This window comes from Amblyomma mixtum, chromosome 10 (genome assembly GCF_055824585.1).
Source record: "Amblyomma mixtum isolate Tamu chromosome 10, ASM5582458v1, whole genome shotgun sequence".
Taxonomy (NCBI): Eukaryota; Metazoa; Arthropoda; class Arachnida; order Ixodida; family Ixodidae; genus Amblyomma; species Amblyomma mixtum.
Window position 1 is genome coordinate 258,432 of NC_143021.1, and position 25,193 is coordinate 283,624.

The following is a 25,193-nucleotide window of genomic DNA, read 5'->3' on the forward strand; positions in this document are numbered from 1 at the left end:
GTGACAGCTGCACCGCCAGCTCAGACCATCATTTTGGCTAGCTGTGCTTCAGCTGTTTTCTCTATAAACCCTGTTACTATTTGGTGGAGCTGTGCTGGGTACAGCCTTTGGCCTACGTCCTGGAGCTTCGCAGCAGAACCATAGCATCAACTGTGTCCATCGATGCAATCCAGTCATCAGCCCCTTCGCCTATGCCTGCACTCTCCGACAGCAGAGCCCAGCCATTTTTAGCGGGTCCGATGACCACGACGTGAAGGATTGGCTTGCCTCCTATGAGTGGGTCAGCATAATCATAAGCCTGACTACGCCCACTGCAGGGCAAAGGCCTCTCCCATGTCTCTCCAATTAACCCTGTCCTTTGCCAGCTGTGGGCGCCGTATCCCTGCAAACTTCTTAATCTCATCCGCACACCTAACTTCCTGACGCCCCCGCTATGCACGCCTTCTCTGGAAATCCACTCTGTTACCCTTGAGGACCAGCAGTTATCTTGCCTTTGCATTACATGCCCATTTGTTCCGACTTGGATAAGCGGGTAAGCAGCCACTGCCGGTGCCATGAAGCCAAACAACATGGTGTTTTGCCTGTGGCCAGCCTATGGTACAGAAACCACGAGGCAGACCTCAGCACCTGTTTGGCCTTTAAACGCGTCTTTCCTGATATCTTTGGGCCGTATGCAAACTGAGTGCCGATCAGTGCCTGCGAGCCCAGCTGCAGGGTGAATCATTCACCAGATACATCGAGGATGTCTTCAACCCCTGTACACGGGTGGACCAGTCTATACTTGAGGCGAAGGCATCGACGCTGATGCATTTCAGATGCTTATCGCCTGGAACTTTACTACCGTTGCCAACATATTCACCCTGTGCCAGAGCTACGATGAGCACCACAAGCAGTGTATTTTGGTAGCATCACCCTCCGTGCAGCCTGACTCACTTTCCAGCCTCGCTGTGCTGGCATCTCTGCTTGACCACATCAAAGCGTGAGGAGGTGGCCCGACACTTCTTCAGGGACCTCCCTCCAGGCTGCTGCTACGGCCGGCAGACCAAGGGCGTTTCTATCCTCCCCTGCTTTTCCAACCCCCCTGCCTGCTATGTCGCGAACCGAGTTGCTGGCCATCGCTGCTCACCTCTGTGGGGGCAGGCCAGGTCGTGTGCGTCAGTGGCAGAGGTGTTTCTGTGCAGCTGTCGACATTTGGATAGCTTGGCCGTTTTATTCCGCCCTGTAGTGAGGTTTCCTACCTATCATGTTATTTTTAAGCGCCATTCATATGTCGGTTAGTGGATTTTTTTTATTTTTGTCATTCATTTTGCACGACCGCAACATAGGTTGTGTACTCTTGCTATGCTCTAAAATGAAGTAGTGTGACATTTCTGTACACGTTTGCTTTATTTTTCTGTGTGTGTGTGCTGGCACCAAGGCCCCCACTCTCTCTTGTGAGGTGGGGGGAGAGAAACTTGGCGGCCCACCTGTGGCAGCACCCCTGCTACTGTGCCAGGAGTGGCGACATAGGATACAGAGTGACCCATTCCGCACATATGGGTTGAACCCATTAAGGCGCAATACTGTTAAGGTGACGCTCAAGTGTGCTAGCCAAAACTGAGCCTCGAAGCGAAGCCAAAGCAAAAACCCAAGCGCACCTTATTCGCAAGGCTACAAAGCCACCCGTCTTATCTGCTTGCGAAAGACAGGGCTCATTGTCCTTGAAGAAGTTCGCAACATTCTGCATACCGTCCTTGGCACACTTGGGACCAGTCACCTTTACATTCTTCGCCTATTGCGTCTTATAGGCCAGATTTTTTTGGTATCTACCTTAATCATAGGAAAATATGCGCGATTTCATTACATTTTCCACACTTAGCCGAACGGCTTAGCAAAGCTCTCACATGCAGCGAGAGCTCCTGAATAAAATAACGCGACTTCGGACCTCAGAATTAGTGAAAGCTGGATTAGCTGCTCATATCTATTCAGGCTTTGATAAATTAAGGGACAGTATGTTTTTATGCACCAGGTTGCATAAACCATGACAAAATTTGTTTTCTTTTGGTGCTGCGACTCAGTTGAGCTCACTGCGGTAATTTGTTGATAAACTGGCGCACCACGCAGGCGACAAGAAAGCCTTGATTGTGGGGGGGGAAGGGGGGGGGGGGTGCTTTATGGCTGGCAGGAAAGAAAAAGAGTGCATGGGAATTGGAACTGCATGCTAGCCGCACACCTAATGCTTGATATTGAATAAAAGTTTGCTTTGCGGTGGAGCACCGAGACGGAAGCGATATAACCATGAGCGCGATCTAAGCGCCGGCACAATTAAACTGAATGTCAAACTAAATGTCATTAAAACGCGTCAGTGTTATCGCTTTGATAACGTAAATACTTCCTGCAACACAGCCACGCTGCGGAAATATTCTCGACAATGTTTTTTTAGTGCCCGAAGCGCGGCTGTATGCAGGTGAGGCCGCGGAGCTGCCGAAGCCCCGCAGTCCCCAAAGCAACGCCCGCACCGCAGCGCATTAGTCGGTGCCAAATGGCTGCGCCCGAGAGCAGCTCTGAATTGTGGTCTATATGATTTCCTATGTAGATTCCAAATTCCTTGGTAGGTAGCGCTGGTGCAGGCCAGAAGCGTATTTATATGCCTCGTTCTCGCTTCAATGAAGCAGTTGTCAGTAGCGCCCGTGTTCGTCCTGTCTTCCTGTCACCCCGTCTGTTGGGGTAAAATATGCCTGTGAAGTCTGAACACCAAGTAGCCCAACATTTAACCCTCCTTTTGAGGTCCAACTGTGCTCAGTCATCCGTCTCTTTGTCAGCTGTCCTGGTCAAAGAGAAATGGGCAGGGCATGTTGAAGGGGGTCCCAGGAGAAAGGAAGCTAGCAGCGGGTGGCAGGGAGTGGCACAGGACTGGGTTAAGGGTAGAGATCTGTCCTGCAGTGTGCGTAGTCAGGCTGATGGTGACAAGTCGGCCTGGTTTTGTACTCTACTTAGAAAAATGAAATCGTCTTTATATTTTTTTTCTGAAGCGCAGCATTGGGTGTTTGCTGAGTGTGTGTGCACAGCTGTGTGGCTGAGCCCTGTGCCCTCTGCCCAGGAGGAAATGACCCAAGCCCTGGCCACCATGCGAGTCGACTACGACACGGTGCAGCTCAAGAAGCTGGCCGACACCAACAACCGGCTGCTGAGCAAACGGCGGCAGCAGCCGCCACGCACCACCTGACTCACTGTCAGACAGAAGGGGAAGACAGCCCCAAGGTGCACACAGGGAGAACGCAGGCTGCCCTGCCTTGGAGGCACCAGCAACTGGGGCTATAGCTACAGCCATACAAGTAGTGTAAAGCTAAGCTGAACTGTGTACCTGCACAAACAGGATGCTGTGTACACTGTGGGCAGAAAGCCAAGAGGAAAAAGAAAAAAAAAACAGTATTCTTTTGTGGTTTGTGTTTGTTCATGCTCTCATCAACACGGAAACCTAGCATCCCTCAAAAAGCGGCGACATTACAAAAGTGGTCACAATAGACCCTTTAGAAAATTCAGTCTGGCAACTCGGCAGGCATCATCATCAGCAACTTCCGTCGACGCCCTGCGCCACATTTTGGGCACCTTTGGCTAGAAGACACGCAGCTATAGTGCTCTGCACAGCCTTTGCACTCGTTTCCACCCTGTTGCATGTCTGGTTGCGTTTGTGAAAGCGATGGCAGAAAATTTTCAGTGGTCGAGGGACCTGGCTGTCATCCCGGGCGGATTTTCAGAAAGGCTCTTGGACTCCTATTGTCCGGCCGCACCTCTCTGCGAAGCTACAAGCGGATATGCGATACTTACCACGATCCGTCGACAGTGCACGTTGCCGTGTCATCCCGCAGCTCGAATCTACTGTCAATAAAGGAGGGCTAACAACACTTGGACGGGACTCGACTACGTGCAGGCAAAATGCATGTGGATCCGGATACGGGCGCTCGATCAACAGTGCGCTAGCCGTCGGTGCAAAATCAGTCGCATTGTTGCTGTTCCCATGCATAGTTTGCTCACTTCAGATCAAGGTGGCAGATTACCGGAGTGCGCAGGCACTGACCCAACGAAAGCACACCGCTGCTGCACTCCGCCTATGTCGCCGTTGTTTGCTGCAGGTTCGCTCATGGTTAAACTGCACGAAGAAAACATGGACAGAAACACACATACACACTGAGCGCAGAACTTCCAACTTTTATTCGAAAAACGCTTCGGGCAAATGATAGGCAGCAAAGATGCACCTCAAATCACAGCCTTGAGTACACTGATTGTGCGAGAGAAGTTATTTATCAGGTGCCATTATCCTGTGGAAAGATGTACATCGGACAAACTGGGCGATGTTTTAATGAGAGGGCGGCTGAACATGTTCGCAATCTTTCTACCAACTCAGGAGGAAATTTAGCTTTACATTGTAAGAAGTGCGAGAAAAGTGATTGTCAACCGTTTCTCGAAAGCACAGAGTTCCCCGCTACGGCTGGAACCAAAACGGAAAGGGAGATAATTGAGGCCTTCCTAATCTCTAAGAATTCGAAGAATTGTGTGAGCAGACCGTCCATTATGCTTTCTGATAAAGAAATCTCGTTTTTAGAAGGGAACACTTTAAACCGTCCATTTTAACCCTGCACCTTTACTCTTGTTGCTTGTTTTTTGCCATCCTTCATAGATTTTAGCCTGGTTTCGCCTTTTCATTGCTCGCGTCACCTTTACCTTTGTTGTTTGTTGTCTCCATCTTTCACTCTCAGTTTCACAGTTTTAGCCTCTTGTGTTTTTTCTTAGTTCTTTTCAGCCTACGTGTTTTAGTGGCTTTGCACCTTCATCGTTTATTGTTATTACTGTTGGTTCCGCGTCTCATCCCATTGCTGAGTAGGTTGCGCTAGTAATACAGCATTTTGTTGATGACCTCTTTGGTGATATTGGTTTTATCTTCACTTTTAGGATCTTAATCTTCCAGTCTCCCTTTTCTTTTTCCTTGTATCTAGGTATCAATGGTGCATAAGCTTGCACACACTGGTATAGTTTAGATTGGCGCTCTGGCGGGTCGGCGCATCATGGACACGTTACTGTCAATACTTATCGGTTTTTATCCCGGCTGTGTCATGTGGTGGTTGTTTAGAGCGTATAAAAGGTAATGCCCGAAGCGTTTTTCGAATAAAAGTTGGAAGTTCTGCGCTCAGTGTGTACGTGTGTTTCTGTCCCTGTCCGTGTTTTCTTCGCGCAGTTTAACCATGAACGAAAAGCACCAACTAGCCCGCCAGAAGACTATTCTTGCAGGTTCGCAACGGATAGAACGATGGCGTTCCTCGCCGCGCCGCATCGTCGTGCTCTTTTTCGCGCACACCGAACTCACTATGAATGGTTGAGACGCGGATGCTAGCAAATCCAAAACAAGCGCGTTTGAGCAACGTTTTTTGTGACGCGCCGAAACAGTCGCCAGCATCGGAATGCATGTCCTCGAGTGCACCGAATGTGGCACCTTTATTTTTGTGCTCACTATACAGCGCAAGGGCTACACGGTAGAAGGAGCTTATCACTGCTCTTGCAATACTTATGTCATTTATTTTAATGTGAAAAGGAACAGGTCACGGACGAGAAGAAAGAAGCATGCAGCTACTTCATGCGCTTCGTGCTCAGGATACACAGCTTGCTTCCGTGCGCGTCTCTTACGCCACGCTGGCTGCAGAAAGGCACACAGCAGCATGCCGGCATTGCGACTATAGCTTGGAGCAGAAAGCCAATGTCAAGGGAGATGGTTAGGACACAGAAACAAGAAAATTGCGCTTGTGGCTTCGCCGGGCGCCGTACTTTTCAATCCGGCCCGAGCGCAGTCCGGCAGGCGCATGCCCAAGTAATGGCGGAGGCACCGCGGTTCACACGCCACACACCAAATGGCGCTGAATTTTCTAAAGGGTCTATTGGTCAAAGCAATGTGACATTATCAAATGCTAGGAAATACAAAATATTAACCAGTAACAATGAGTAATTTCTTGCAACTGCTGCAGCGCTTCTGTAAGTTCCTCACACGCAAGTTCCTTAGGTGCCCCCAGAATTTTTTTTTTTTTTGCCAGTTGCTTTGTCATGTTTTATTTGCATGGCAGAGGGATGAACCAGAACTTTACCGTATCAGCTTCTGCTTTGCCAGCATTAGTCTGTGCCCCGGTCAAAAACAGCACAGTGTAGAAAAACATTTACGAGACAGGCACACACAACAAAGTGCTACTGAGAACTGACTCATTTATTGAGATGCAAACAGTTTATATAGGCAGGCACTGTTCTTATCGGCGGCAGTAAACGACGAGAAGGTGTAAAGAGTCGCAGAAGTGATAAAGTCATTATGAATCTATTAGCGTGAAAGGCTGGGAGGAGAAAGGAGACGCAACAAGCGCTGACTTGTAACTGAAGTTAATAGTAGACCGATTTCAGAAGGCCTACTGCGCATGCGCGCGTTTACCGGAGGTAGCCACCTTGGTTGTAGTCTTTCACTTTACTTTGTGCCTTGGTTGGCATTAAACAGTAGCTTTCCGCTGTTTCGTTTATTGTGTTCAGCTAAAGGACACAGAGGCAGTTTCGAGGGGTGCAGGAGCAGCGCAGAGAGTTAGTTGGTCAGTTGCCACGGGAAGTGGAGTGACCGCGGTGGCAACATTGCGCTTGCTGCTCGAGCCTTGTTTTGGGAAATGTTGCATGTACGCTGAAAATGCGCTTGACCGTCGCTTTCATTGATTTTGCCAGCATAACATGTCAACGCATAGCGATGCACGCTTTTTAACGTCTGCAGACAGTGTTTACATCTCTTGCCACCTCATTTTGCTGTTTCAGTATTCACCTAGGCATTCGCTATAGATGTGTCACACAGTGTTTGTTGTCTTTATTTTTTCATCATAGCACTTCAAAACTGACCCTGCAATAGTTTTTTTTTTTTTTTTTCATTCACATAAACACGTAAGTGTAGTCACGACATGCTCGGTGGGTAACCAGCAGGAAAGGTGAGCGGTTCGAGCGAGCTATTCCGTTTTTTTTTTTTTTTAATTGGAGTTGTGACAGTTGCTTGCTTAGAAGAACTTCTATTTGGGCTAGATGGTTCATTGTACTCGAGGAAAGAAAACAGTAGCGCGGAAAAAAACACAGGTGAAGAGTGACGTAGGACAAGCGCACTCCTATGCTTAGAACAAAAGTAACTGCGCAAAAGGACGGGACAAGAGAAAGAGAACCACACGGGACACACGCAGACTGACAACTGATTTATTCCACCAACTCCTCTTTCCTTCAGCAGCAAAGCGCATGCGCACCAACCACAAAAACAAAAAACAGAAGCGAGACTCATCTCGTGGAATCAAGGAACTCGAACTCCTTGCGGTACAGGTGCACTGAAGCATCGCTAATACACTTGTCAGGCCCTAACCTCACGATTTCCAAGGCCTCGATAATTTCTCGTTCTTTCTTATCCCTCGAGCGTCCGATAATCTTAGTCCTATCGAAAAGCGGATTACAATCTTTGTCACCATGCTAGCAAGTGTGACGATGCTTAGGCAGATGCTGCCCCCTTGAATCATCTAAGGAATTTGCATGCTCGAATCTGTAATCGAATGTTGACGCAGCAGCCAGTTTGCCCTATGTAGACCCTACCACAACTCAGGGGAATCTGATAAATTACATTGCATGTACACTGTACGAACTTATTCCTGTGGTTGATGCCACACACAACCTTCTTTTGCTTATCTTTTCTCGCCAAATGAAGTGGTGCCCTATGTTCACAGGGTCTCGCACGGCCTGAAGAGGGTCGCCAGAAAATTCGGCGTTGAGGTCATTTTTACTGCACCTTGCAAGTTGTCGCGTTTGTGCAATTTGGCGAGAGAAGATAAGCAAAAGAAGGTTGTGTGTGGCATCAACCACAGGAATAAGTTCGTACAGTGTACATGCAATGTAATTTATCAGATTCCCCTGAGTTTTGGTAGGGTCTACATAGGGCAAACTGGCCGCTGCGTCAACATTCGATTATTAGAGCATGCAAATTCCTTAGATGATTCAAGGGGGCAGCATCTGCCTAAGCATTGTCACACTTGCTAGCATGGTGACAAAGATTGTAATCCGCTTTTCGATAGGACTAAGATTATCGGACGCTCGAGGGATAAGAAAGAACGAGAAATTATCGACGCCTTGGAAATCGCGAGGTTAGGGCCTGACAAGTGTGTTAGCGATGCTTCAGTACACCTGTACCGCAAGGAGTTCGAGTTCCTTGATTCCACGAGATGAGTCTCGCTTCTGTTTTTTGTTTTTGTGGTTGGTGCGCATGCGCTTTGCTGCTGAAGGAAAGAGGAGTTGTGGAATAAATCAGTTGTCAGTCTGCGTTTGTCCCGTGTGGTTCTCTTTCTCTTGTCCCGTCCTTTTGCGCAGTTACTTTTGTTCTCATAATGTCGTACCAACTAGCCCCTCACCGCACTCTTCTAGACTCCTACGCTTGTCCTACGTCGTTCTTCAGCTGTGTTTTTTTCAGTGCTACTGTTTTCCTTTCCCGAGAACAAATGCTTGTGTTCGGTGCAAAAGGAGAAACCAATCGGGAAGGTTTTGAGTGCACGAAATTAGGGTTTCATGGTTTTTAATTTCGTGACCAATAGTTTCAATTTGATTGTTGCTACACTAATTACTTTTTGATTTAGGTTAATATAATATGCTGCCAAGACGCCTCCTGTACGACTCACTCGCGCTATTTTCTCAGTACGAGTCTGAACACGTTGACTGATGGGTAAACACTGGACGGCCTTTTTTTTCTCGAAAACAATGAGCAAAATGTAGATGATATCCCAGCATGAATGGCATGTGGCTAAAATTGCAATACCACGTATGCTCAACGACTGATGTGCAACAAAACATTAGGAATTATTCCACATTTCCACGGTTTTATAGGCTCGCTTTCCCATTCCATCAACTAGAGAAAGCACTATCTCTAGTATAGGAGCTCGAGATATCAGGAGTGAATACGTGCATCAAACGAACATTGTGCATTCCTGAATATGACAAGAAATCTGAGCACAGTTGCTCCCTTACAACCTTACACTGGGCAGAAATGGCCGCAAACACGGCTTGATGACACAGCTCAATGGTAAATCCGAGTGCCTTCTTTTTTAACAATTTAAGGGACTGCCTCGACGCTGAGCGGCGCATAAAAGTCATTCCATAAAGCTTCAGAACTTGCAAATTCGTCAATGTCCACTGATCAGCAGGGACAAGAAGGCTAAATTTACTGAACAGGAGTTCTTCAGCTGCCTCTCGTGAGTAGCTTTTACACTATGTCTTGGAGACTTTTTCTCTTCTGTAAAACAAAAAATCCGGCGCCCCCTGCTTCGCACAGTTGTTGGACCTCGTGACACCCCTCAGGTGAACACACTTGTCCCACAAATCCAGCATTCATGCAGATAAACATCGTGTGGCGACGCAAGCGGCTGCTTCTCGTGCGTGCGCCACGCCGACGCAGCCGCCGGCCAGAGTACCACAACTCCCAGAGTGCATTGCGGCGGCGGTGTCGGTCTATTGAAGTGAACAGGGAATATATAGGCAAGCCACCACAAACCATACAATTACCTATAGACCAGAGCATGAAACAAATTTGGGCGCCGCCATTTTGGAAGCACTGTGGCGCCATCTGTTGAACGTGGACTTCTAGGCTGCCGTGCGAGGCGAGACGACGCACATAGGAGCAGCGGCTAAACAGCATTATGTATATGCTGCACGATGGCGTAAGTCAAGACATAACTTGCAGTGATCAAGTTTATTATCCTGCGACTTTCGGGGAGGCCATTATGTCCAAAGTTTTGGATATTGTTACGTGCTTAGCACGCACGGGGGTTTATTTACAGAGGGGATCGATAGAAGCAGGATGGCGACAAAGCCTACAAGCGTCCTTCTGCCCTTTCTCTTCTTTTTCCTCTACCGGTCCGTCGACCGTTATCTTCTGCTTCTTCCGTATTTCTCTCCTCGCAGACGAAGCCCATCGGGTGAGTTAAATAGAACGTCCAGGATGAAATCGCTTGAGGCGCGCTACGTGCACCACCTGAGACTGGCGTGACCGTTGACCACTAGCAGTTAGGCGGGCTATAACGTAGTTCAGGTCTCTTATGCACTCTAGCACAACAAACGGTCCAGTGTAGTGTGACAGCAGTTTCTGACAAAGACCGTGCTTGCGTAGTGGTGTCTACAACCACACAGTGTCACCAGGAACATAAGAAACTTCTTGGTGTCGGGCATCGTAGCGGTTCTTAGAACACTCTTGCGTAGATAAAATTCGAACGCGGGCAAGCTGGCAAGCTTCTTTGGCTCTGCAGAGTGTGGTAGCATCAGAAGGTTCATCGTGGATGAAAAATGGCACTGGTGTCGAGGCTACAGTGAGCGAAAGGGGCTGCAGCCAGTTGTCTCATGCTGCGCTGTGTTGTATGCATGAGTAATGAACGGGAGGACGCCATACCAGTCCTTATGATCTGCAGCGACATACATAAGCACGGTGGTGAGCGTCCGATTAGTGCGTTCTACCACACTGTTTGTTCGGGGATGATATGGCGTGGAGTGGCGAAAACTGCAGGTACTGAGGCGGAGAAGTTCTTCGACAATGTCCGCTGTGAACTGGTGTCCACGGTCACTAACGAGAACTGCAGGAGGGCCATGGCGAAGAATGATGAATCGAAGTAGGAAATGAGATACTTCAGACGCAGTTGTGGCTGGTATCGCAGCTGTCTTACAATTACGGGTTAAATAGTCTACGTACGCAAGAATCCATCGATTTCCCTTAGAGAACCAGGGGAAAGGTTCAAGAAGGTCAATACCACGGGGCTGTTGGAGGTGTGATTGGCCGCAGTTTTCCCGGTGGACTTGAAGTCTTCAGCTTAAAGTGCTGGCATTGCACACAGCTGGCTACGCAGTGCTGGATACTTGAACGCATGTTAAGCCATTAAAATCGTCTGCGGTGGAGTGGTTGGGTCACTCCCAAGTGCCCAGACGTGGCGTCGTCGTGCATCATTTGAAGAACTGTGGTGCGTAGGCTTTCTGGCACGACAAGAAGCATGCGTGCTCCCCCAGATGCGAAATTCTTCAAAAAGGCAATCCGTCTCGAATGCAAAAAGTGTTCTGTACAGAATCTTTGACTGCATCAAACAAAGAGGTTAATGTTTGCTTTGCGTTGCTCAGTTCGGAAAACTGGAAGATCAGGGAAGGCTTGTGAAAGTGAAGCCAAGTATTCATCAAAGTTGTCTGCATCGTCATTAGTCGTTTGAAGCGGCAAACGCGAACGACAATCAGCATCTCGGTGTTTACAGCCGCTTTTATGCACTACAGTAAAATTAAATCTTGGAGGCGCAAAGCCCATCCAGCGAGTCGTCCTCAGGGGTCACGAAGACTCACTAGCCAGCAAAGCGAATGGTGGTCGGTCACGATGCTGAAAGCATTTCCGTACAGAACAGCGAAAACAACGGCGAGACATTCTTGCTCAATAACCGTGTCATTCCTGGCCATGGCGTTGCATAAGTACAGCGCTGATACCGATACCACTTGCATCAGGGTGTACTTCAAATGGTGCTGATGGGCAGAAGTGGCATAGGATGGGGCCCTGGGTCAAAAGAAATATAAGGCGACGGAAAGCTGCATAACATTCGGTGGTCCAATTGAACGGCGCAGCAGACGTACGCGTGAGTGGGTAAGCGATGTCCGCAAACCTTGTTATAAAGCGTTGAAAGTACGAGCAGAGCCCTAAAAAGCTCTGCAGCTCTTTCACTGACTGGGGCACCGCAAAACTTTTGACAGCTTCAATTTTCTATGGATCTGGTCAAACACCTTTCTCAACTAAATGACCAAGAACAATTGTTTCACAGTTCCCAAAATGACATTTCTTGGAATTCAGGATAAGACCAGCTGCTCAAATGTTGCAGACGCATTACATTATCCAAAAGGCATAACGTTAAACTCAAAGTCCAACTGGTGTTATGAATGCCGTTTTTTCTTCATCTGCAGTGTGCATGGGGATTTGGCAAGCCTGATCTCAATAGAAAAAAGTATGAAGCTGAGTGCAGACAGTCAACTGCATCATCTATACGTGGAAGTAGGTAGATGTCCTTCTTCGTGGCCATATTTAAGCGACGGTAGTCAACACAGAACCTCCATGTGCCATCTTTTTTCCCAACAAGGATAACTGGAGCTGCCCATGGACTGGAAGATTCTCGAATTAAGCCTCGCTTTAGCATCTCTTGAACTTGGTCATCTATTAACTTACGTTCAGTGGCTGAGACTCGATAGGACTTCTGGCGTATAGGAGGTGCGGAGCCGGTGTTGATCGTGTGATGAATACGACTGGTAGGCGGTGGTGTTGAATCGTCTTTGGCAAAGTCGAACATGAACACGTGCTTCAGTAGTAGTTCCACTAGAGTGCGATGCTCGGTTGCGGGAAGAGACTGACTAATCATACCCTTAACTTGGGTCTCGATATCTATTTTCACGTGCTGCTCAATGACAGAGCTGGTTAACGCCGCGACGGAACCTCACACGCCTTCCTCGAAACTGGAGAGTTTGAGGCCCCGAGGCAACACGGCTGGCTCTTCAGAGTGGTTGACTGTCCACAGCTCGCTACGGCCTCTGACCACGGGAACGACACGAGGCGCAAGGATACTCTTCTTAGAGCAGGCGAGTGTCGTAGGTTCTACTACAGCTTCAAAAGATTCGCACTGATTGCAAATCGAGGAAATCTGCAATAATGCTGCAGATAAAGGTAGTACAATAGTGTCTTCCACCGCAAATGCTCCAAAATCAGGTGTCGAGTCATCCACAAGAGCTGAAAGTAGTGAAGAATTCAAAGAAATCTTTCCCGTACGACAGTCTAAAGTTGCACCACACTCTTGCAGAAAATCAATCCCAAGAATTATCTTGCATTGACTGAGCCAGCACTGCGAATTGTGTTCTAAACGTTAGACCACCAATAACAACATCCGAAGCACACACACCAAGTGGAACCAAAGGTTCACCACCGACACCAAGGAATAACGCTACACGGTCACCACTAAACATTACTTTTCTACCTAAACTGTTCTTAGATCTCAAACTCGTAACGAAGACTGTAGCTCCAGCGTCCACAAGAGCCATTGTTTTCACACCATCCATAAACACTTTCAGTTTGTTCTTCAACATAAGCACGGGCAGAGGTATAATGGACCTCATCGACTCGCCGGCGGCCTGCACCTCCGTCGGCCGCACCTCCTAGTTTCCCGGAGGCGGAGGGGAAGCACGACGTCGAAGAGAAGGTGACCGCCGTTGGTGCTGAGGTGGCGGTGTCGCACTCACGGCCAGAAAAATGGGGGCCCTGGACTAATGCGCATGTAGGCCCCCTTTCCCTCTACTGCCTCCCCTTCCCCTTGCTTCAATACTGGTATAATTCACATGTTTCACTGTGATTCCACCAAATTAAATGAAAAGAATGAAGTGTGATCAATGGGATTCATGCAACAGTAACGCATTAGCATCAGTTTTACAGCGCACAAAACACAACAAGGCTCTTGGGACGCGCTACACATGTCCGTCTGTGGCCGAGCACCTAACGCCATGGAAGAGCCACGTGGGCCGACCGAAAGCTTGCGGGGCATGCAGCGCGCGCTGCCTCTACACTAGCCGACAGACGGGTTTTCGTTCGCAGCACTGTTCTAATGCTAACGCATTGAAGAAAAGCAGGCTGAGTTAGCTTCCTACAGTTGAGGTTGGTACTCCGGCAGCGACTAGGAAATAGAAACACTCGTTAATTGGTGCGCCGAGAGGGCATTATTAAAATTTATTGAAATTAATTTCATTATACGATGAACATTTACTACTGCCCTCGTGGGCACATCTGAATAGCACTGGTTCAGTCGTTATCATGCTCGGCGCTGAGCCGAGTACTTGGCTTCAAACCCAGCCACACGGCGGCCGCGTTTTGATGGAGGCGAAATGCAAAAAGGTGCCCGTGTGCTGTGCGATTTCAGAGCACGTTAAAGATCCGCAGGTGTGGTCGAAATTATTCCTGAGCCCTCCACAACAGCTGCTCCATCTCTCCTTTCATTCACACCTTCCCTCAACCCACGTCCACCTAGAAGTGAGCTAGGCAGTTACTGTGCCTTCTATTTCCTCAAAAATTAAAATTCACCTGGCTCTACAAAACCAATGCCGAGAAAAAAAGAGCGGCCGCGGCGGTCGCATTTCACTGGAGGCGAAATGCTACGAGGCCCGTGCACTATGCCATATCAGTGCACTTTAAAGAACCCGAGGTGGTCGAAATTATCCGGAGCCTTCCACTATGGCGTACCGCATAGCCGGACTTGATTTCGGACGTCAAAGCCTATAAACCTAAACATAAAGCGATAAACGATTGTTTCGCTTTCCTAATGGCCGCCGGACCACAAAGTGAAACTGTGGGACTCCCAAGAAGCGAGCACAGCCTGATTTGTTTTTCAGTTTGGTAACGCTATAGAAGAAAACCTGGTGTTGAATAAAACATTCTCATGACAAAATGTCATATCTGTGCGATATTCGAACTCGAACAATCGACTTGTGTAGCTGAGAGAAGCATTCTACTGCGCGCGTTTATTTTCTCAACAGTCTGTATATGATACTTGCACAAGTAGGCGCCGCTTCAAATTCCGCTGCACATTTTGGTTTCGTTTTTGCCTGCCCTGCTCTAATGATACTTGTGACGCTAAAGCGTTGCATTTCCTTACATTTGTAAGCCATGCAGAGCGCGCAAAGCAACTATTTTTTACATCTAGCACACACTGCATATTAGCGAGGCGGGAGTCCCGCCTCGCCTCTCTGTAAAAACGGATGTTATGCCGACACCAGGACTCTCATACACCTTCAGACGCCACTGAACGGGGGGATTGACAGAAAACCACGAATAACTTTCCGTAAGCAAATGCATATCTCGCTTCATAAGAAATGGGGCCCCCTCCAGGGTGGCGGGGGATTCCTGTTTTTGCAGCTCGACAAGTTCTCCCCAACTGATCCGACTGAACGAAGTTATAAGGTGGGGGCTCTTATCGTTCTGGTTTTCTCGCTTCATACGTGTCGCTCAAAGTTCCATTACCCGCGGTTCCATATACTAAGCAAGTTAGAATAAATGGGCCCCTTCTCCTGCTGTCGGAGGTGAAGCCCTGGGCTGCAGCCCCCTTAGACCCCCCCCCCCTTAATCCAGCGCCGGTCGCCCTCGATCAGATGCAGGTGACGAACTCCGCAAATGTGTTGAATGGTACGTGTCCCAACCGGGCATAGTCGGGGACCGCTGCTGTTCGGTGTGCAGTTGCCCGGGAATAGTCGCCAGGGGTCGGTAGTCTTGAGCAGTCGGGAAACGGCGGCGGCATTATCTGTCGACATGCCCTGCAGTGCCACACCGGCAGCACAAAGGTTGAGAGCGCCAGCGATCGCCGTAAGAGTCCTGGCAAAGAAAGTCGCGACGTTGGTTGTTGCCAGGCTCTCGCTGCTGACGAACCACGTCTTCAGGGTAGGTGGGCCTCCTTCCCGTCGGCTGGTGGCCATAATGTTGGGCAATGCTGTTCCTATCCTCCATAGGCGAAGCGCCGCTAGGTTGAGCCCACGGAGTGGACAGGGCGGCAACATCTGCCTGCGGTGCACAACTCTGCCGCAGATAATCTGCGCATGCAGCAAAAGGTGTCCCTGGATCTGGACAATTCCTCGCACACAATCTCTCGTATCATATCGGGAATGGAATGTGGAGGACAGGCACTGGCTATAGAGGTGACATTGGCCAGTCTTTTAGGAGTGATTCGACGCAGCTTAAGATCTTCAAATGTTCTACAATGCTTTACTCTCTTTTCTAATCAGGAAATTATAAATGTCTTCCGCAATTCCTTTTAGAAGGTGGCCGACTTTGTCGTCTTCAAGCATGCTGGAATTCATTAGCTTGCATAACTTTAAGATAGCTTCGATGTATGCAGTGCAAGTTTCTCCGGGTACTTGCGCGCGGTGAAGCTATGTCTGTTTCACGCGCTTCTTTGCCGATTCGTCCCCAAAATTTTTCTTGATCTCACTTGTAAAGGTAGCCCATGAACTTAGAACCTGTCAAAGGCAGTGGCGGCAAGAACCATGTTAGCGAGTTTAGTAGCAGTGTTCCTGCGATTATGTTTGCTCACTCTTTCGTAGTGTTTCAGCCACTCGTCAACGTCCTCCTCAGGTTTTCCAAAGAATGTCCAGGGCTCCCGATAATGTGGCCAGTTGTTCGCCGTGGATGGTCCTGGTTGCTCGGTACTCTCGTCTCCAGGCATGTCCGATGGCAGTGGTGGGAAGCCTGCGGCTCCTTCGATAGATGGAACGCTCCGTGGTCGCTACCCAGCACCTCTCCCCAAAGCTGTTACGTGCTTAGCATGCACGAGGGTTTATTTACAGAGGGCATCGATAGAAGCAGGACGGCGTCGAAGTCTACGAGCGTCCTTCTGCCCTTTCTCTTCTCTTTCCTTTACCGGTCCGTCCAACCGTTGTGCTTCTTCCGTCGATGTTCTGCGGAAGCGCATGACAATATTGTCACAGAAGATAGGGCGACAGGTCACTGATCGGCAGAATACGGCAGCTATCCAGCGCGAGACACTCAACATCGTCCCTTACATGCGCCATCTGAAAACACCAGGTGACATTACTCCCCTCAAAAAATGAAAAAAAAAAATATAGGCTGGAGCACGAGCAATGGAATGGAAAAAAAAAGAGACCACCACAAACACAGAAAAATTGACAAGGGAGGTGGGCGAAGGTGTCCCACGCAAAAACTAGAACACAGAGCGTACTGGCCATTACTGCATGAAGTGCGAACTACGTGCACGACCTCGGAGCGGGGTGGGCGACGCTGAGGCTACACAGTCCCGTCTGGAAGAACTTCGTAGGTCACTTCTGTGACGCGGCTCAAAACTCTATAAAGTAATGGCGCGTCAGTTTTTCGGACAAGCCTGGGCGGTGTGCTGGGGTCCACACCCTAACTTGGTCACCGGGATGGTATTCTACGTGCCGATGACGGAGGTTGTAGCAGCACGCATCCGTGCTCTACTGCCGCTGAATGTGAATACGGGCAAGTTGACGTGCTTCCTCGGCGCGCTGAGCTGGTCTGGTCCGCGTCTGGCGTGAGTGGGTGGTCATCAGTGCAGCATGGAAGCATGGCATCCAGCATCGTCTGAGCGTCACGTCCATAGACCAGACGAAATGGTGTAAAGCAAGTCGTCTCCAGCTGGGTGGCTGTGTTGTAGGCGTATGTGACGTATGGGAGAATCGCGTCCCAGGTTTTGTGCTGCGAATCTATATAAATTGCGATCATGTCGGCGAGTGTTCTGTTGAGTCTCTCTGTGAGCCCGTTCGTCTGTGGGTGATAGGCAGTGGTTTTGCAATAGCTCATGTAACTGAGCTCGAACACGTCGCGTATGAGCTGTGCCGTAAACGCTCTACCTCGATCAGTGAATACGTGGGACTGTGCACCATGACGCAGCACGATTTGTTGCATAAAAACTGGGCGATCTCAGATGACGTGCCACGCTGCACCGCCTTAGTTTCCGCATACCTTGCTACAGAGTCGGTTGCGACTAATCCATTTATGACCGGCCTATGACACAGGGAATGGGCCCAGAAGATCGATGCAGACTTGATCAAACGGTGTCCGAGGCGGTAAAAACTGGGCAATCTCAGATTACGTGCCGCGCTGCACCGCCTTAGTTTCCGCATACATTGTTGCATAGTCGGTTGTGACTATAATCCATTTATGACCGGCCGATGACACAGGGAATGGGCCCAGAAGATCGATGCAGACTTGATCAAACAGCGTCCGAGGCGGTTCAATAGGTTGGAGCAAACCCGCTGGCTTGAGAGGGGGCGCCTTACGACGTTGGCACTCCTCGGATCACGCGTAGAGACCGGAACCAGACCGACTGCGAGAGCGACTGCGTAAAATAGATGAGTACTTTCCTTTAATATTTTTAAAAGTGTGTTTAGTTTTTTAGGCTCTTAGGGGAAGTGCAGGATAAAGAATACAATTTAGGTCAGTGACCTATATTCGGCCGGGTCTATCTGGCCGGCAGTTTTTCAGTGCTTATTTGTGCGTTAACTTTTTAGAGAGATAGTTATTTTTTTCTAAGTGATCGATCGGCATTTGTGGTAGGCAGAATTTTATTTTATTTGTGCTGTACGTGTGCGTCTTCGACGCTCAGGTCGGAGGCAGTTGATCGAAGACGCGCCACGGCAGGCACACACCCAGGAGTCACTCGGGAACCAGCACAGCACTTCGTTCACCTCTTCGTCGCACCGCGTGAACGGCTGCCGGTCGTTCCCATTACAGTTACCTCCCCGGCGAAAAGGAGCCATCCTGGCGACTTACGGGGACGAAAGAGTTGGCGGGTCATAGTAGGGCTTAAGGCGCTCTACGTGTACAGTTTCACGCCCCCGGCGACGATGATCCGGAGATGGGTCAAGGGGCTCAACTATGTAATTCACGGGAGAAGTTTGTTGTAGAACGCGGTAAGGGCCGTGATAGCGGGAAAGCAGCTCCGTGGCGAGGCCGGGAGTGGAGGAAGGCACCCAGAGCCAAACGAGTGCGTCGGAGGGATATGACACGGGAGAGTCCAAGGAGTCCCGACGGTGCTTCTGGTGCTGCTGGAGTTCTTGCGACGTTGGCAGGCTGTACATGACCGAATGTACTGACGTACGAAGCGGTACATACCGCGCCAATAATAGCGCAGACGCCGGCGAGCATACGTTTTCAATACACCGGCATGGCCGCATTCTGGATCGGCGTGGAAAGAGGCGCAGATCGCAGCACGGAAATGGCGAGGAATCACCAACAGCCACTTCCGCTCGTCGGAGAGGTAGTTACGCCGGTATAAGAGGCCGTCGCGAACGGCAAAATGGTGGGCTTGGCGACGAAGAGTCCGGGACGAAGAAAGTGGCGAGGGATTAGACAGGAAGGTGAGGAGGGAGTTGATCCAAGGATCCTGCTGTTGTTCGGAGAGCATATCAGGGACACCGAACGACGAGAAATCGTAGGCACAGATGAGGGCAGAGGCGGAATCGCAAGGGAGTGGTGAACGGGAAAGTGCGTCGGCGTCGGAGTGCTTGCGTCCAGTGCGATAAATGACGTGAATATCAAATTCCTGGAGACGTAAAGCCCAGCGGGCAAGTCGGCCATAGGGATCTTTGAGCGAGGACAGCCAGCAGAGAGCATGATGGTCGGTGACGACATAGAACGGCCGGCCGTAGACGTAAGGGCGGAATTTGGCAATCGCCCAAATGATGGCGAGACATTCTTTTTCTCTGACAGAATAGTTGGATTCCGCCTTGGTGAGGGCGCGGCTGGTGTAAGCGACAACATATTCCGGATGGCCAGACTTCCGCTGGGCAAGAACTGCGCCCAACCCCACAGCACTCGCGTCAGTATGAATTTCGGCCGGACAGTCGGGATCAAAATGGCGGAGTATTGAGGGGGAGACCAGGAGGCGACGTAAAATGTTGAATGCAGCATCGCAAGCGGATGACCAAGACGAGAGATTCGGGCTGCCGGCAAGAAGCTGTGTTAAAGGGGCTATGATACAGGCGAAATTCCGGATGAAGCGGCGGAAGTATGAACACAAGTCGATGAAACTGCGAAGTTCTTTTAAGGGGATAATGGCTGCGTTTGGGCGAGTTGGTTAGACATGTTAAACCTGGAAAGCGCATAAAAACAACGGACAACAGAAAGAGACAGACACACAAGCGCTCGTGTGTCTGTCTCTTTCTGTTGTCCGTTGTTTTTATGCGCTTTCCAGGTTTAACAAATCTTTTAAGGGGGTCGGTTTGGGAAGGTCAGCGACGGCGCGAAGTTCGGCAGGGTCAGGAAGAACGCCATCTTTGGAGATGACATGGCCTAATATTGTCAGCTTCGTGGCACCGAAGTAACATTTCTTCAGGTTTAGTTGTAGCCCGGCTGCAGTAAGGCACGTGAGAACACGCTGGAGGCGCTGTAAATGAGAAGAAAAATCTTTGGAAAAAATGACAATGTCATCCAGATAGCACAGACACGTTTCCCATTTTAGCCCGCAGAGAATATTATCCGTCATTCTCTCGAATGTGGCTGGAGCATTGCACAGGCCGAATGGCATGACATTGAATTCGGTCAGCGGCAGCCATCGGGACTTGCCAGTAGCCAGAGCGTAAGTCTAAGGACGAAAAATATTCCGCTCCCTGCAAGCAATCCAGTGCGTCGTCGATTCGGGGTAGAGGATAAACATCCTTGCGAGTAATCTGGTTGAGACGACGGTAGTCCACGCAGAACCGGATGGAGCCATCTGTTTTCGTCGCCAGGACAACAGGAGAGGCCCAAGGGCTGTGGGAGGGCTGTATGATGCCGCGCTGAAGCATATCATCGACATTGTCACGGATGACGCGGCGCTCTGTGGGCAGACACGGTACGGTCGCTGGCGCAAGGGGGCGTGCGTACCTGTGTCAATTTCGTGAGAGACGGCAAACGCACGGCCCAAAGAAGATTGGGAAAGGTCAAAAGACGTGCTGAAGCGCTGGAGAAGTGTCAGTATCTGGTCACGTTGAGCGGGCGGGAGGTCGGCAGCGATGGCACGATGAAAGACGTGGATGGGAAGCGGATCGGGCGTGGTCGCACAAATGTCCAAGACAGCAACCTCGGGACAGGCACGGTAATTACAGAACCCAAGTTCTCTGGACTTGCAAGCCACATGGGCAATGATGGGAACAAGTTGCGACGGATACAAGGAATAGAGGAAAGGAACACCTGCAGAACTAGAGATATAACTTGGGAGTATGTTTTTGCAGGCTAGTTGGTGCCTAAGCATTCTGGGTTTTTTGCGGTTCTGTATCCGAAAAAAGGTGCTTCCTGGCGAAGTTATAGCACTGTTTGGCGGCTGCACACCTTCGCCCGGGCACGGAAGGAGAGTGTGCAAAATATTGCGCTCAGAGTACCAGAGGCAGTGCCGTCTGTACAAAGAATTTCTGTGGATTCGGCTACAAGAGTGCACGCAACCTTCCAGTGCTTCATCGCAATGGCGCCAGTACTGTGTGGTGATCAACAGTACTACAGAATTCCTGTGGCAACGAACACTTCCCTTCCTTCGACGGTGCGTACCGAAAGTGAACGCTGGACCTGGGAACAACGTCCACACGTTGGGGAACGTGTCACTTCCGAAACAGACCCAGCAGGTACTCAGCCTCGGACCAAAGTTGGCCACCGAACCTCGGAAGTCTCCAGCTGGACTACTGCAAATGGTCAGGCAAGTCTCGCGACGTTCAGGGGCTGAAGCCGAGAGGTGTGTCTCCGAAGGCGTTGACTTCCTCCAACGTCACAGGTCGTCAACTAGGACCCTACCTGTTGAAAAGACCATTCGGTACCTGAAGGATAATGCCTTGAATATCGTACCGGCCGATAAGGAGGGAGGCTTCTGTGTCCTGGAAAAAACGATGTATATCTTGAAAAATTTAGCGCGACACACAAGGACAGAAAGAGTAGACGACACGAGCGCTGACTAACAACTGGAAGTTTATTCGAAAACACGTAGAATTATAAAGGAAGAAAGTGCGATAAAATCGTTGGTCAAAAACCAAAAGAAGAAAACTAAACACAACAGTCACTGCCAGCTCCTGCTATCAAGACGCAAAGCACTTGTCCAGATAAGCTACCTCTTTTTCCCGTATAGTAACGGACGGTTTGGCCACGCACGTGTTATGAGCCTTGGCGATACTATATGCCTCGTAAATTTCCCTACACAATTTCCCTCAATGTGCGGCTGCAGGAGCACAAGAATTCACTGGACTGCAGGAAACCGGTGTCTTCGAACCTTGTTTTGCACTGCCGTGAGTGCAAGGATCTCGGGACCAGCAAGTGCTCGCCGAACCTTGACAACACTACGATTGTGTACAAGAATGACAACGTGTTGTGTAGGGAAATTTACGAGGCATATAGTATCGCCAAGGCTCATAACACGTGCGTGGCCAAACCGTCCGTTACTATACGGGAAAAAGAGGTAGCTTATCTGGACAAGTGCTTTGCGTCTTGATAGCAGGAGCTGGCAGTGACTGTTGTGTTTAGTTTTCTTCTTTTGGTTTTTGACCAACGATTTTATCGCACTTTCTTCCTTTATAATTCTACGTGTTTTCGAATAAACTTCCAGTTGTTAGTCAGCGCTCGTGTCGTCTACTCTTTCTGTCCTTGTGTGTCGCGGTAAATTTTTCAAGATGTATGTTAACCAACTCGCCCAATCTGCAGTATTGTTAAACGATGTATCTTCAGAAGGCTTCAGAAGCGATCGCTACAAATTTCAAAGAGTGTAAAAAGCTTTCACTCGCGAAAGTTAAGACTAAGGCAATGAAGTTTATTGAGACGTTAAAGCTAGATGGGCTAGTGCACTCTATCCTTAAAAGCACTTGTCCTGTCTACCTCGTTTCTTTTGTGTCGTGTCTTTTGCGCAAAAAACACAGAATGATTAAGGGATAACATGTTTGCCTTTAGTAAGATTGCGTACAGCTAATGATATCTGATTGCATTTATATATAGTTTATTCAGCAAGCAAGAACAGTGTAAATAGAACCACATATGAAAATAATGTAAATTAATCATGTCTGTACTTTTCAGGTGACAGCAGAGATAGGTGTGCATGACACGCAGTGTTGTTCTGTGGCTTTGCATTTCTCTCAGTGACCACAATGTCAAGGTAGCCTCATTTCGGTTGGTGTAAAATACAAAAGCATGCATATACTAAAAAACTCAAGGTAGTCATAAACAGTTAAACTTGTGCCCTTCCTTGCAGTGCATTCTGTAGCGGTTTTCTTGAGTATAAAAAGACAGTAGTAATTATTTCTTTGCATCAGTTTGGGAAATCTGCCATCAAGTACCTCTAGCTATATAGAAACAGTTTGTTTTGATAGTAATGATTGGTTTTGCAGTGAGCGTATTTTACATTTGTAGTAAAACTAGACTACAGTTGAACTTGCGGCTTCAAAAATTTCACATATTTAGAACCACAGTGTCTAGCTCGTTGGGAGATTTCAGTGCACAGCGTTGATTAGCGTGCAGGTGATGGTGTGCATCTTATGCAGACTTGGCGGACCACCCTCACCATGGGTCTCATGTGCTCTGGAGCCGGGATGCCAGATTCATGTTTGCTCACCTCCCAGCTGGTCTGGTTACACAGCTGGGTGGCCATACTGGGCTCCTGAGGTGTCTGCAAAGGCCATGGTGCAGCATGATCAAGAGTTTTCTGCGAAGGTCACCACAGCTTGCATTGCGCAACCCAACATATTCATCCACACTCAGCTGCAGGACTGTGACACCACTGGCAAGTGGTGGTAATAGCAGGAGCACCAACATCTGCAACAAGGAGGAGGACACAGCACCATTTGGATTCTGCCTGAGAGACCGGAAGTGCATGATCAGCAGCTGCGTGCGGGAATTGCACTCACTGCCGTGGTTGTCACGTGTAGCTATGCCACAAGTAATCAGTGTACATTTGCTCTGCTTCAAGTTTGATGGCATACTGCTAGGAAGCTGGTGAAGTCTTCATCACTTTGGTGTTCCTCATTAAACTGGACCATATTGGAGGTATCCATGACAGTAGAAATTAGTTTTGTCTGGTGCTGCAGTTTTTTGTGAGTCAGGAAGTGTCCCAAGTGTTTTCAGTCTGCCAACTTGCTGAGTGCGTGCTTCAACACATGCTTTGGTGATTGTGAAGAAGTGCTGTTCCTTCGTGTGGTGCCTCCCTATGTGTTCTGCTTGTACACAATGCACATTTTATCTGGGGCTTAAGTTCAGTGAAAGACAGGAGGGCACCAAAATGTTTTCCTTCTAGCACCAGGGTGTTCAGTGCACATGCTTTCACCAGTGCTTTTCTCTTTGCTTTGGTGTTTGTTGAGAGCCAGCAGTCCACAACATCCTCAACATACAGCATGGTCGCTGTGTCTCTAGTCATTTACAACATCTGTTCTTCAGGGTGCAACATGCCTTGTGTGGCACTGTTTGTGTGATAAGATCGCAACATGCTTTGCCTCATGGCATCTGGTTGCCTCTGTGTGCTTGCTTTCGACTGCCTCTTTCACAATGCTGCTTGTAGTTATACAGCAGTGAACTATTTTTCCTGAAGGAAAAGTCATGTAATTGTTTCATGGTCATTTTCCCAGATGAAAATGCAAGGTCTGGCCAGCGTTTTCACACGTGTACCCATTCCCATCTTCTAGCTGAAATTTTTACCCGTGGCGAAAACCTAGAAATTGTACATTAATTCAGTTGAAGGTAAATGGAGGTATAAATTATGCAGCTGGACGTAATTTATGTTTCAATAATAAAGCTCCAAATGGCATTTTGTAGCTCGAAGGGCATGATCCGGTTCAATAATTCAACTGGAAATGGATCATAATAGTAGTAGTAAACTTTATTGATCTTTCTGGGTTACTCAGGCGGTCTTCCCAGGTCCGGTATCTTTTTCTCTTTCCAGGATTTGTGGTCTGAGATCTTTTTCTGTGCTGGGCCATCAACCTTGCCCACCTGTCCTCCCAGTGAAACTCTGTTAGATCCCATTTTCATTGACATGTTCCCTTGCGTTTTGCTTCATGCAAATTGCGGATGCTGTTTGGTCATTTTATGAAAAATCCGAGACAACCTGCTCACCCCCCTTAGTGTGACTGGACCATATCAGTGTATGTGATGCCATTTTTATGTTTAGCAAAGGTGACTGCTGGCTACTTAAGTTTGCAAACTAGGCAACACTAATGTGCATGTACACCACTGTCAAACGTTTATGAAAGACTGGTTTGTCCCGAAAAAATTCTGATCTTTGTAGATGAGACATATTCGTCAATATGTAACGTTGCACTAGGTAATGATTCGCAATTTGGCTGCATATTGAATTTAGGATGCATGAAAGTCAGTGATAAAAATAAATTATTTTGCCAATAATGGCTTCCACAAACTTTTCACTGTGCATGTAAAAGACACCTCACCTTTTTTAGGCAAATTGCAACACCTAAAAGGCAATGCAACTTGTTTCGCTCCCCAAAAATGTAGGGGCACAATTAAGGCATTTAAGGCAGACAGCTGGGCTAGTTGGTGTTTAGATTGAGAGGACATAGTAGTAGTGCTTAAAAAACAAGGACGACAGGGTAGAGAAAGACAGCACAGGCGCTAGTGACTAGCGCCTGTGCTGTCTTTCTCTACCCTGTCGTCCTTGTTT

At 48.7% G+C, this 25,193-nt stretch overlaps 2 protein-coding genes across 4 annotated transcripts in view; one reads left to right on the top strand and one right to left on the bottom strand.

Moving 5' to 3' along the window:
* MAPk-Ak2 (MAP kinase-activated protein kinase 2) overlaps positions 1–5,163 on the top strand; it is a 183,478-nt gene extending 178,315 nt beyond the window's left edge. The window contains exon 10 of the mRNA XM_089562625.1: positions 3,080–5,163. Within this exon, the coding sequence (XP_089418751.1) occupies positions 3,080–3,205 (126 nt within the window). The 3' untranslated portion in view covers positions 3,206–5,163. The remainder of the gene's footprint in view (positions 1–3,079) is intronic.
* LOC149324951 (uncharacterized) overlaps positions 1–25,193 on the bottom strand; it is a 40,597-nt gene that overhangs the window by 11,526 nt on the left and 3,878 nt on the right. For 2 of the 3 annotated variants that reach the window (XM_089562629.1, XM_089562627.1), the window contains exon 2: positions 23,088–23,338. In XM_089562629.1, coding sequence (XP_089418755.1) covers positions 23,088–23,174 — 87 coding nt within the window. In that variant the 5' untranslated portion in view covers positions 23,175–23,338. The remainder of the gene's footprint in view (positions 1–23,087; positions 23,339–25,193) is intronic. The other variant, XM_089562628.1, reaches the window with a different exon arrangement.